The 12,203-nt window shown below is 52.1% G+C and overlaps 1 protein-coding gene across 1 annotated transcript; it reads left to right on the top strand.

The window, feature by feature from the left end:
* The first annotated feature begins 629 nt into the window (after positions 1-629).
* Positions 630-12,203, top strand: PLIN1 (perilipin 1). The gene is made up of 8 exons (XM_004370625.1): positions 630-674; positions 3,914-4,118; positions 5,886-5,968; positions 7,331-7,595; positions 7,919-8,094; positions 9,920-10,114; positions 10,581-10,826; positions 11,859-12,203. Exons 1-8 carry the CDS (start codon positions 630-632, stop codon positions 12,201-12,203), a joined length of 1,560 nt encoding a protein of 519 aa, XP_004370682.1.

Here is a 12,203-nt window from a genome sequence, read left to right as displayed (position 1 = left end):
TTGCTTGGAAATAGAGGAACTAATCCAGAACTTTTTCATTAAAAACAACAAAACTATTAAACCTGAAACTTATTTTACTCACTTTTGGACCCTCATTTAAGAGCTCTTAGACTTCATCTAGGAGCCCTGGTGGCACGGTGGTTAAAGCGCTCAGCTGCTAACCGAAAAGTCAGCAGTTCAAACCCACCAGCTGCTCTGAGGGGGAAAGATGTGGCAGTCTGCTTCCATAAAGATTTACAGCCCTGAAAACCCTATGGGGCAGTTCCACTCTGACCTATAGGGTCACAATGAGTTGGAATTGACTAGACAGCAGGGGGTTTGGTTTGGGTTTAGACTTCATCTAAAGTCTCTTATCTCTGATAGCTACCTTTATTCTTCACTTCTTATCCTGAACCCTTGCAAGAAACATCTGTCTTGACAAGTGGGCTGTGGAGCAACTCATCCCTATGGGCCTCTTGTCTGTGACATTTGCCCTCCAACCTATGTCTTCCATTCAGGGAAATTGAGATCCCAGGCAGCCTGGGCCCAGTTGGTGGCCATAAGAGGTAGGGAACTGCCCCTGTGGATCTCAAGCCTGTGGGCATTCTGATGGGCCTGGGACCCTCTGTCTTGCAGCTTGAAGAGCTGGTATGGCAGTCAACAAGAGTCCAACCATGCTGGATGAAGACCTCCCTGTAAGTACCTTGGGCTTATATGAGACGGGGGATGGACAACTGAGGGAGGAGAAGGAGCAGGCAGGGAGGGAAGATTATATTCCTTAGCTCATTGACTTTCATATCTTGTCTTAGTTATTTTTGCCCTCACTACCTTTTGCAAGGGGCTTTTGGCGGATCTGAAAAACAAATGATGCCTATTAAAAACTAAGCACCTTGGAGAAAAAGGACAAATCCTGGCTGTGGGAGAATGGAAAGGAAGGGAACTATTGTGTTCTAAAAACCCTGGCGGAAGCCAGGCTCTGTTCACCAACCCAGGCTGAATGTATATTCAGTTATAGTAATACAGTGCCTTATTATGACCTTACGGGGGCATCGTTCAAATCGTAGTCTATATAAATGTGCCTCCTGGAATTACATGAGGCATAGCCAGTGCTGCTATACTTGGGAATGGGTTGAAGGTTCAGTGTGTCCAGTATGATGTCTCTGACCTGGTTTTCACTATGGCTTGGACTGGGTTTTACACTTTTGCCTGTTGTCCAACCCCATTGCCGTTGAATTGATTCTGACTCATAGCGACCCTATAGAACAGAGTAGAACTGCCCCATAGGGTTTCCAAGGAGCGGCTGGTGGATTTGAACTGCCGACCTTTTTTGGTTAGCAGCCGTAGTTCTCAACCACTGAACCACCAGGGCTCCTTGACACTTTTAGGTGTGCCTAATGCCTCTTGAGGAGCCCTGGTGGTGCAGTGGTTAAAGCACTCGGCTGCTAACCAAAAGGGCAGTGGTTCAAACCCACCCGCTTGCTCATCAGGAGAAAGATGTGGCAATCTGCTTCCATAAAGATGTACAGCCTTGCAAACCCTGTGGGGCAGTTCTACTCTGTCCTATAGGGTCACTATGAGTTGGAATCAACTCGACAGCAGTGGGTTTTGGGTAATGCCTCATGGCAAGGCTTCTCTGATTCAGGCACAGTTCATGTAGTTCGTGAAACTTAAAAATTGTGAACTTATCCAATACCCCTATTGTTCCAAGTTAGGCCTCAACTAATCTTTACACTAGAAAATGCTGTGTTAGGCTTTGTATTGAATCATAGAACACAGAGAGCCATAAAAAGTTCAGATCCCACAGTTAAGCCATCCTGACAGATGGCTGGCTGGCTATTCCCTTTCTGGGACCTCTTTCCCCCTTTGGCTTTGCCTAAACAACTTCTTAAGGTTCTGTCCAAAATGTTAAAGCAAATGTTTTCTTGTTTACACTCATAATCTTCTAGTTCAGATTTTAAATTAGCCTGCAGCATAAAAAGTTAAAATATTGTGGCCTGCTTCGTCTAGTCTACATATGGGTCTCCTTGAAGGGTTTTCTAACTCAGTTTCCCAAAATCAGAACAGCCTAGGTCCTCACCTCCACAGCAGTGTCACATTCAGAGCTACAGAGAGGGCTCAAGCTTCTGTCAGACCTGAGGAGTTTTCTCTTTTCACTTTTTATGTAGAGAATTGTTAACATTCATAAGAGTAGACAGAATATAATAAATCCCCATGTACCCTTCACTAGCCCCAAACGACCATTAACCCATGGCCAATCCTGCCTCATCCTCACCCCATCTACTCCCTGCCTTGCATTATTTTGAAGCAAATCCCAGATATCATGCATTTCAAACCTGAGTTGGAAGCCTGGCTTACTAGCTGTATGATCTTGAGTAAGTCACTTATCATCTCTGAATCTGTCTTCTCTTCAGCAAAGTGGTAGTGATAATGCAGACCTTAGAAATTTGCTGTTAGAATTAAATGAAGTCATGTCCCCAAGGCACCCATATCAGTGTCTGGAGCACAATAACACCTGGTAAATGTCGTTTCCCTCCGCATGGCTAGAATCCACATTCTTTTACTCAAACACCAGTGTTTTGTTTTGTTTTTTTCCCGTAAGATTCCTAGGTGGCCTAAAGTTTAATTATGTGACTGCTGCCAAAATTAAAATGCATTAGTAAAAGTGCAACATGCTAATAATGAGCAGTGATAGTTCCACTATATCCACATGCTTAGACCACACCTGGAGCACTGTCTTCAAGTTTGAGTGCTAGGTTTTTAAGAAAGACAACACCAGACTGCAGTGTGTCCAGAAGAGGGTCACCAAACCAGGATGGTTTGTAAACTAAGTTAGGAACTGGAACTATTTAGCACAAAGAAGGGCCCTACAAAGGGAGACATATTTGCCTTCAAATATGTAAAGTGCCTATTCATGAATGATGAAATAGATTTGCTCAGGGTTGTTCCAAAGGTCAGACGGTGGAGTGGTGGGTAGAGGTGGATTTCAGCTCAGCAAAGCCGTCCAATGGGTACAGGCACTCTATGAGGGGGTAGCGCCCATCAAAGGAGGCATTCAAATAGAAGTCTGCCAGAGAAACCATGGGAAGGATTCTTGCTGCAGAGTCCTCTGAAGGCCTAAGGTTCTGTGATTCAGTACAGTTGGGCAGATCTAAACTTACATGTTTTACTACCCCTGACTGTGATTCATTTATTCAACTAACATTTCTGTGCCAGGCTTTATGCTAGGCACTGGGGATGCAGAGATTACAAGGATTCAGCATGTGCCTTAAGGACACCGGTCAACTGGGAGTCAGACAAGTACCCATATAATCCCAGCAGAGTGTGATGAATGTAGAGACAGCCCAGGAAAGGAAGCGTGGCTGTGAGGGAGAAGAGTCTGGGATCCTCCACAGAGGAAGTGGTGATCAAGCTGTGTCCTGAGGGAATGGCATTTCACCAGGCAGAAAGGACTATGGGAGGGAAGGTGAGCATTCTAGGCAGTGGGACCAGCATACATAGTCAGGGGGACTGTATCCCAGAAAGGCCAGAAAAATGTTCAGATGAATCACCAATGGTGGACTAAAACTCTGGACAGGTACACTGCCAACACTTGCTCTCTATCAGTAAGTTTAAGTGGGTAGACTGGAGCCTTTTGGGGTGGGCTGGAAGGTGGGGTGAGGTGTGGCTTAGCCCCTGTAAGTGCAGATTGCCTCCGCATTTCTGCAGAGCCTGGATTGCAACCAGGAGAGCATGGCAGACTGGCTCTCGCTTTCTTGTGTGGGCACCCCCCACCATGATTGGGGCATCCAGAGACCTCTCTGACCTTGGTTTCTCCCAGATCACTGGACTCAGCCTAGCCTCACCAATGGGCTCCATGATCCTGGGGGGGGGAGGTAGGGAGAGAAGTGGGATGACTTGAATGCCTGCCTGCCTTCCTCCCTTCCTTCCATGCCAGGAGCAGGAGAATGTGATACAGAGGGTCCTGCAGCTGCCAGTGGTGAGTGGCACCTGTGAATGTTTCCAGAAGACCTACACCAGCACCAAGGAAGCCCACCCCCTGGTGGCCTCGGTATGCAATGCCTACGAGAAGGGCATGCAGGGCGCCAGCAACTTGGCTGCCTGGAGCATGGAGCCCGTGGTCCGCAGGCTGTCCACCCAGTGTGAGTCCTGGTGGCACTTGGCTGGCTGCCTGCCTGTTCACTGATGCTCATTCCTGCTTGCCAGTGTGTCTAATCGGTTGATAACTTGCTTGTCTGCCTACCTATATGCCTGTCTATCTGACTGCCTATTCATCTGTCTGTGTCCCATTACATGGTCTTCTAAGGCATCTAGAGCTCAGCTGGCATTTTCCTAGGATGGCAATGATGGGCCAAAGAATTGGCAAAGGGAAGGGATGAGCAGAGATGTATGGGTGGGATCCCAGTGGGACTCTCCAGGCCATAACTTGTCTGAGCCAAATGCAGCAGCAGCATCAGGAACTAGCAGAGTCTAGTACAAAGGCAGGGACAGAAGAGCATTAGGGCTGGCCCGGCAAGGCTTGGAGGAGAGAGCGAGGAGAAGCCCTCTGGGCTCAGCAGCTGATGGTATCAGCTCGTGACAGGTGGGGGCAGCAGAGAGCTACAAGCAAGGACTGGAGGCAACTGTCCATGTGGGCCTTACCAGACCCGCCTCCACCCTCATTGCCCCATCCCCACCCCTGCCCCCTTGTTCTAATTGTTCTGCCCCATTTGAAAAATCTGGTCTCCAAGACTCGACAGGAGCCCTGGTGGTGCAGTGGTTAAGAGCTACAGCTGCTAACCCAAAGGTCGCCAGTTCGAATCCACTAGCCGCTCCTTGGAAATCCTATGGGACAGTTCTGTTCTGTCCTGTGGGGTCGCTATGAGTCAGAATCAACTCGACAGCAAGGGGTAAGGCTCTTGACAGAGCTGAGGGAAATTCCCATAGAACTGAGAAGTTTAGGACCTTCCACCGTCTTAATTACAGAATTATGGGTATCAGGATTCTGCACAGCAAACAGGAGAAGATAAATGTATAGAAGACCCAGGCCCTGGGCCAGCCTTCCTGCCTGCAAGCTCCTTAATTTCCCAGAGCCTCATTTTGTCCAACCAGAAGATGGCCAACTCATCTGTACTCTGTGCTGCTCAAAAAATTTTGTGAAGAAAAGTAAGATAGCTAGAGAAAGAATCTGTGATAGAACATGTATGTCCTCAGCAGCTCCTGGGCGGGATCCCTTGAAGCATTTGCATTCTCTGGTGCTTGCCCTGCTCCCTGGGGGCAACTCCTTTCCCTTCCCTGCCACCCTCGCCAAGCCCCATGCTCTCAACGCCTAGTGGTTAAAAGGAAAGGCCATGGACAGTCTGGGGCCTGGACAGGCTGTGGCTGGGAGTTTTTCACCTCTAGACCTAAGGCCCAGGCCTGGCCCCAAGAAGGCCCAACCCCAGGACCCTGCTGCCCCCACCTCCCACACTCAAAATTCCAATCTCCATCTCTCTGATGGTCACTCAGAGCCCTGGAGCCAGAGGGGAGGGAGGAGAAGGAGGGAGAGACCAGTATATGTTGGTGATTCACACAATTTCCATCACTTCCTCCTCACAAGCCTGCAAGGTAGGCATCAGTATCCATGTTACAACCTCAGACAAACTGTGACTTGCCAGAAGCCACACACCTACGATTTGGGCGCTAGGCTTTGAGTGCAGGTGTGACTGACTCCAGAGTTCCTACACAGATGGAAAAGACTGGCCCTGGTCTCGAGGAGTCACAGTGGATGGGGAATAAAGATGGCAAAGGGCCTCAGGTTCAAAGATGCTTTGGAGGCAGCAAGGCTGGGGGTTTTGAGGGCTGCAAGGCCCCTTCCGTGGCCCAGAGGGCACTGTGAGGTTCTCACAGTGGGGTGCAAGGCTCATCCCACCATGGCCCTTTGCTTCCAGTCATAGCTGCCAATGAGCTGGCCTGCCGAGGCCTGGACCACCTGGAGGAAAAGATCCCGGCCCTCCAGTACCCTCCTGAAAAGGTAAGCCCCTTTCTTCTACTCTCGCTCCCCCCCACTCTACTGTCACTGTCTCTTCTTCGGCCCAGCTCAGGGGAGGAGAGGGCAGGAACTGCTAATGCCATGACGGTGAGTCTTTCGTTTCCCTGGCAAACGTCCTTGAAGACTCGAGGAGGCTGCCTGCCCCCAAGGTCACAGGATGGGCTTCTTCCTCCCCCTGTGGAGCCAAATGAAGGCAAGGTTTCTGGGACCAGCAGGCACAACCCCAAAGGCAAACCCTAACAGGAGTTTGGGGTGGGTCTCACTGCCTCCTGAAACCTGTCCCTGAGATCTGGGGCTCTATGGGCTTGCACTGAACCACTGGGTGACTACACTCCCTGAGATCATGGGTCACATTTGTCAGGATCCCGGGATTTCCCATGTCCCCAAAATCCAACCTTTTATGGACCATAGACTGAGAATGTCACTTCAACTGGATACATATTTATTGAGTAGTTGCTATGGATATGGGCCCATGCTAGGTGTTTTTGGGGAATAAGTTTCAGTCCCTGCCCTCATCCATCTCACTGACTACCTACCCTCCCACAAGTATTCACTGAGCCCTGCCCTATGCCAGGTGCCATAACATGTGATTTATAGAATCTCTCATTTAATCCTCTTATCAACCCTCTGGGATGAGGGTGGTGATCCCCACTTCGAAGATGAGAAAACTAGTGACTGGCTGCAAAGCCTTAAGTGGAGGCCATGTGAAGAGTGCAGGTCTGCTTGGCTCTGAGGCCTGTGTTCTTCATTCCCATTTTTCCAGATGAAGGGCAATGTCTTTGTCACATAGGAGCTCCCAGACTAATAGGAGAGAAAGACAATACATTTTCTTAATGCAGAACTTTAGGAAGCTAAAATGCATCCATACCAAACAAAACTAAAACCGTTGGCAATGAGTCAATTCTGATTCATAGTGACCCTATAGGACAGAGTAGAACTGCCCCATAGGGCTTCCAAGGCTGTAAATCTTTACAGAAGCAAACTGCCTCACCTTTCTTCCACAGAGCAGCTGGTGGGTTCCAACTACCAACCTTTTGGTTAGCAGCCGAGCGCTTAACCACTGTGTCACAAGGGGTTCAACACATCCATAAATCAGTACAAATGCATATGGGCATGTAATCTGTGTTCTGAGGGAGGGACAGAGGACACGGTGCAGAAATTTGGAAGAGGAGATGCCTATGTGCATGAGGGTGTCAGGGTAGGCATCATCAAGGAAGTGGCCTTCGGGGCTATCCTCACAGGATGAATGAATGAGGCCTCCCTAGAAGCTGGGCTCAGGGCCCAAGACCCTGAGGAGTGGCCCTCCCAGGGCCTGCAAGACCCCTGTGCCTCTCCACCCTCCAGATTGCCTCTGAGCTGAAGGACACCATCTCCACCCGCCTTCGCAGTGCCAGGAACAGCATCAGTGTGCCCATCGCAAACACTTCAGACAAGGTCCTGGGAGCCGCTCTGGCTGGCTGTGAGCTTGCCTTGGGAGTGGCCAAAGACACAGCCGAATTTGCTGCCAACACTCGAGCTGGCCGGCTGGCCTCTGGAGGGGCTGACCTGGCCCTGAGCGGCATTGAAAAGATGGTAGAGTTCCTCCTCCCTTCAGCCAAGGAAGAGTCAGGTACCTACTGTTGGGGGTGGGACAGGGAGACCAACCCCAAGGGAGTGAGTTGGCCACCCAAACTGCCTGGGAATCAAGGAGGCAGCAAGGGCTTACCCAACCATGGCTCTGGGGTCTGGAATACGGAAGGCCCAGCAGGATTTTCAGATGGATCCATAATTATTTAGCCTCCTCCCCCAGTCTGTGAGTGGGGAAAATGAATTGCTCAATCACTAGTGAGTTAGTGGTGAGCTAGGACACTGCTGTCCAGCCCTGGATACAACCCAGATTTCCCCAGCCCCTCTCTGATCTGCCTCCCTTCTTTCCCCCAAACCCCTACCCAGGCCACGATCCTGGATGCCAGCAGGCCCAGAAGAAGCCTCCTAAGGGCAAGCCGAGCCTCTTGAGCAGGGTTGGGGCACTGGCCAACACGCTTTCTCGGCACACTTTCCAGACCACAGCCTGGGCGCTGAAGCAGGGCCACGATGTGGCCATGTGGATCCCAGGTGTAGCCCCCCTGGTGAGTATTGCCCCGGAGCTCTGACTGACTCAGCTCCTTCTCCTGCCCTAGGGACGTTCTGTCTGCCAACCTGGGCTGGGACTTTAGGTCTAAGGACAGGAGGCCTCAAGAAAGGGTAGAGGGCTTTTCCCCCAAGCCACAGGGGAAGAGAAAGGACAGGGCAAGAGCTCAGGGCAGGCTTACCTTGCTAGGATGGTAAGATACCCACGTCTGTCTCCCTCAGCAACCCCCCCACCTTCCATCCCCCCAAGTGGGCCTCTTGCTGTGGTCTCCCCACCTATGTGGAAGCAGAGACTCTCATCCGAGACTCATCTGCTGTCGCTCCTCCAGGCACTAAGGAATGCCACCCTTAAATAAATGAAGCAGAAAACCCATCATATCAGGGAGAGAGCCCCACCTGGGTCCGTGTCCCTGACTGCCTCCAGCTTCCTGGTTTCCCCTCTAGAGTCTTCTAAATTCCATCCCCACTGCATCCAAGGTAAAGCTGCCTTTTCTAGGCCCAAGCAAGGCTAACTCCCCGTACCTGCCCCCACCTTTCTGTGTATTTTAGCAGAGATAGGCTGGATTTCTTTCATAAGAAACTAAGTCCAAAAGGAAATAAAGACAACATAAAAATTCAGCAAACAAGACAGCCACTTTTCAGCCATCATTTGGATGATACTTATAAAACCATCATCAGGCCTGGATCATTCATTCAAGGATAGCTTGAGAACCTAGTATGTGCCAGGTGCTGTGGCTCCAGTAGGGAAACAGGACTAGTCGCTCCCCTCTGTTCTCTGCTCCTTTATGTGTGGCCAGCACCGAGGATCATTTATCAATGAGGGCCAAGACTAACCCCCATGCCCTGCTCCGTCCCGTAGTGGGTGGAGTCTGCTGTGTGACAACTTCAGGGGCCACCATTCACATAGCATGTAATGGTGGCCCATAAAGTTGTCTAACATGGAGGCCCTATTTGTGGAGCTACCTAGAGATTCTGAATGAGTCAAGCTGTGCCTCCAGGAACACCAGCCCACTTGCTCAGGTCAGTTTCCTCCCACGGGGACACTTGATTTTTTTCACCCTTTAAAGATCTGTGAGGAATATCTGCTAAAGCTAAACATACATATACACTGTGACCCAGCAATTCCACTCCTAGATATAAACTCAACAAAAACAAGCATTGTGTCCCCCAAAAAATAAGTAGAAAAATGCCCCTATCAGCTTTATCCTTAGCCAAGACCTAGAAACAGTGCAAATGTCCATTAACAGTAAAATGGATAAATTGTGACATAATCACACACTGGACTATTACATAGGAATGAAAAAGAAGGAACTGCTCCTATACACAACAGTGGATGAGTCTCACAACATAATATTAACAAAGGAAGCTATTCATGAAAAAATACATATTGTAGGATTCCATGTATAACCAAACCAAACCCACTGCCGTCGAGCTGATTCCAATTCATAGTGACCCTATGTATACAAAGTTCAAAAATACACAAAACTAATCCATGGCCATAGAGGTCAGAATGTGGTCACCATTGGGGGAGGGAGTACTGACTGGGTGGGGCACAGAGAGTCTCCTGGGTGTTGGAAATAGTCTGTATCTTGATCTGGGTGGTGGTTTCACAGGCGTATATTTGTAAAAAGTGATGGAGCTGTACACTAAAGATGTGTGCACTTTGGTGTATGTAAGTTCTCACTCAATGAAAAATTTAAGAAAAGTCAGCTGGGGCCTGGCTCTACTCCCCTCCACCGCAGGCCCTGGGGTGAGGGGCTTTGGCCTCTGGGGCTGCCTGCCTTCTGCAGGGGCTCTGAAGCCAGTGGCCCTTCCCGCCCTCAGAGCAGCCTGGCCCAGTGGGGGGCATCAGCGGCCATGCAGGTGGTGTCCCGGCAGCAGGGTGGGATGCAGGTGCCCTGGCTGCACACCGTCACTGCCACCCAGGAGGAGGCCCACGATGACCAGACGGACACAGAGAGGGAGGAGACACAGGAGGAGGAAGAGGAGGAGGAGGAGACCGAAGAGAAGCTCAGTGAGGTGAGAAAGGCAGCAGGAGCTGAGTGGAGGATGCGGGAGCCTAGAGGTCCCACAACCCACTGCGACCGGGGCGGGGGGGGAGGGAAGGTGAGAAGCAGAGGCACAGGGTGAAACAAGAATCTCTGCCCCAGACCCAAGGACAGGGTGCATGGGTGCAGCCCTTTCACCCCCCCAAGCATCTAGCTAACAAAGCACTTCATGTCATCCTCTCAGCTGACACACAACAGCACTGTGAGATGGGCTGGGCAGAAATTATTGTCCCCATTTTGCATATAAAGAAACTGAGGTTCAAAAAGGGAAAGTGACTTGCCCAAGGCCACATAGCTAGTGGCAGAGTCAGGTCTACAGAGATCCAGTTTTTTCAGTTTGAGGTCCACATTATTTCCCCTCCAGCTCTGGGGATGGTAATGGGGGCAGGGAGCCCAGGAGTTGCTGCAGGAGGTGCTGACCCTGCTCTGGCCCCCAGGTGGCAGCCCTACCCAGCCCAAAAGGCCTCCTGGGCAGTGTGGCACACACTATGCAGATGGCCCTCCAAAGCTCCATCTCGGCTGTGACCTGGGCACCTGCCACTGTGCTGGGCATGGCAGGGAGGCTGCTGCACCTCACGCCCACCCATGCTGTCTCCTCGACCAAGGGGAGGGCCATGTCCCTGTCGGATGCCCTGAAGGGCGTTACTGACAACGTGGTGGACACGGTGGTGCACTACGTGCCGGTGAGTCCCACTCTGGGCTAACCCTCCCTCTCCCCTTGGGACAGGATGGGGACAGATTAAGTAAATTTGACTGAAGGCACTGCAGGCCCCCTCCTTTGCTCAGCCCCCTTGGAGACCCTCCTATGATCCTCAGTGCCCCAGAAACACTCTGACTTGCTGTGGCCTTGACTTCATCAAGGCCCCTCCCAGCACCAAGTGTACAGAAGCTACGCCCAGGGCTGCTTCCTCCTCCCCCTCCCCACCTGCTGGTGAAGGAGTCTTCTGCTACCAGTCTGTGGGGCCTCAGTGTCCCAGCCCTCACTGGCTCCCCACTGAAGGACCAGGCAGGTTTGCGTGCTGCTTCCTGGGAAGGGGTTGGAGAGAGGCTTCCAGGGGGCCCTGAGGGGCGGGCCACAAGTCCCAGGGGACAGCAGCTGCCCCATCTCAATTCTATCCCCAACACAAAAACCCAAGGGATGCCAATACCATCTCTTAGGAAGCCCTTGGGCCCCTTCCCAGAGCAAGCCACAGGTCCTGCAGACTCTTGGAGGGCTGGGCAAGGCAGGAAACCCCCTTAGAGCTGGGGAGGGGGCCCTCAGTCACTCACTGTCACCAAGAGGCAAGCCAGGGGTCTTCGGCAGCCAGCCTGTTCACTTTGAGCAGAGGACCCCAAAACAGGTCCAGGCACGGGTACCCTGACCCTGGCCGTGGCAATGTGCCGGCCATGCTCAGCCTGTAACTCTGGCCCGAGGCAGGGGTCAGACAGAGCCACTGCCCCCATTAAATGTCTCTCTGAAGGAGACCCTAGGGATCCGGAAACTTTGGGAGGGATTTGGTTTGCTTTGTCTGAGGGGTCTGGCCCGTGGAGACCCTCAGAGCGCCCCCCATCCTGGAGGCCACTGTCTCACACCCCAGCCTGTGCCTGATCCTCGACAGGCCAATCATGAGAGAGATCACCGCGAAGGCCCCGGGGTGGGGGGGGAGGGGGTGCCGGGTCAGAGGCGGAGAAAGAGCGCCAAGTCGAGGGCCTAACGCCGGCGGCTGGGTCCTCAGCTCCCTAGGCTGTCGCTGATGGAGCCAGAGAGCGAATTCCGGGACATCGACAACCCACCGGCTGAAGCCGAGCGCCGGGGCTCCGGGGCCCCGGCCACTGGCCCAGAGCCCTCGCCGCGCCCAGCTCAGCACCAAAGCAGCCTGCGCAACACGCGTGGCGTGGGCTCGCCCGCCGGCCCGAGTCTGGACGACAAGCTCGTGACGCCCGCTGGGCCAAGCCCGGGCTTCCAGGCCGTACCCCGCGAGAAGCCCGTGCGCAGGGTCAGCGACAGCTTCTTCCGGCCCAGTGTCATGGAGCCCATGCTGGGCCGTGCGCAGTACAGCCAGCTGCGCAAGAAGAGCTGA

The sequence above is a fragment of the Trichechus manatus genome, unplaced genomic scaffold, assembly GCF_000243295.1.
Source record: "Trichechus manatus latirostris isolate Lorelei unplaced genomic scaffold, TriManLat1.0 scaffold00009, whole genome shotgun sequence".
NCBI lineage: Eukaryota > Metazoa > Chordata > Mammalia > Sirenia > Trichechidae > Trichechus > Trichechus manatus.
Note: the sequence above shows the minus strand (reverse complement) of the source record. Positions and strands in the feature narration are given on the sequence as shown.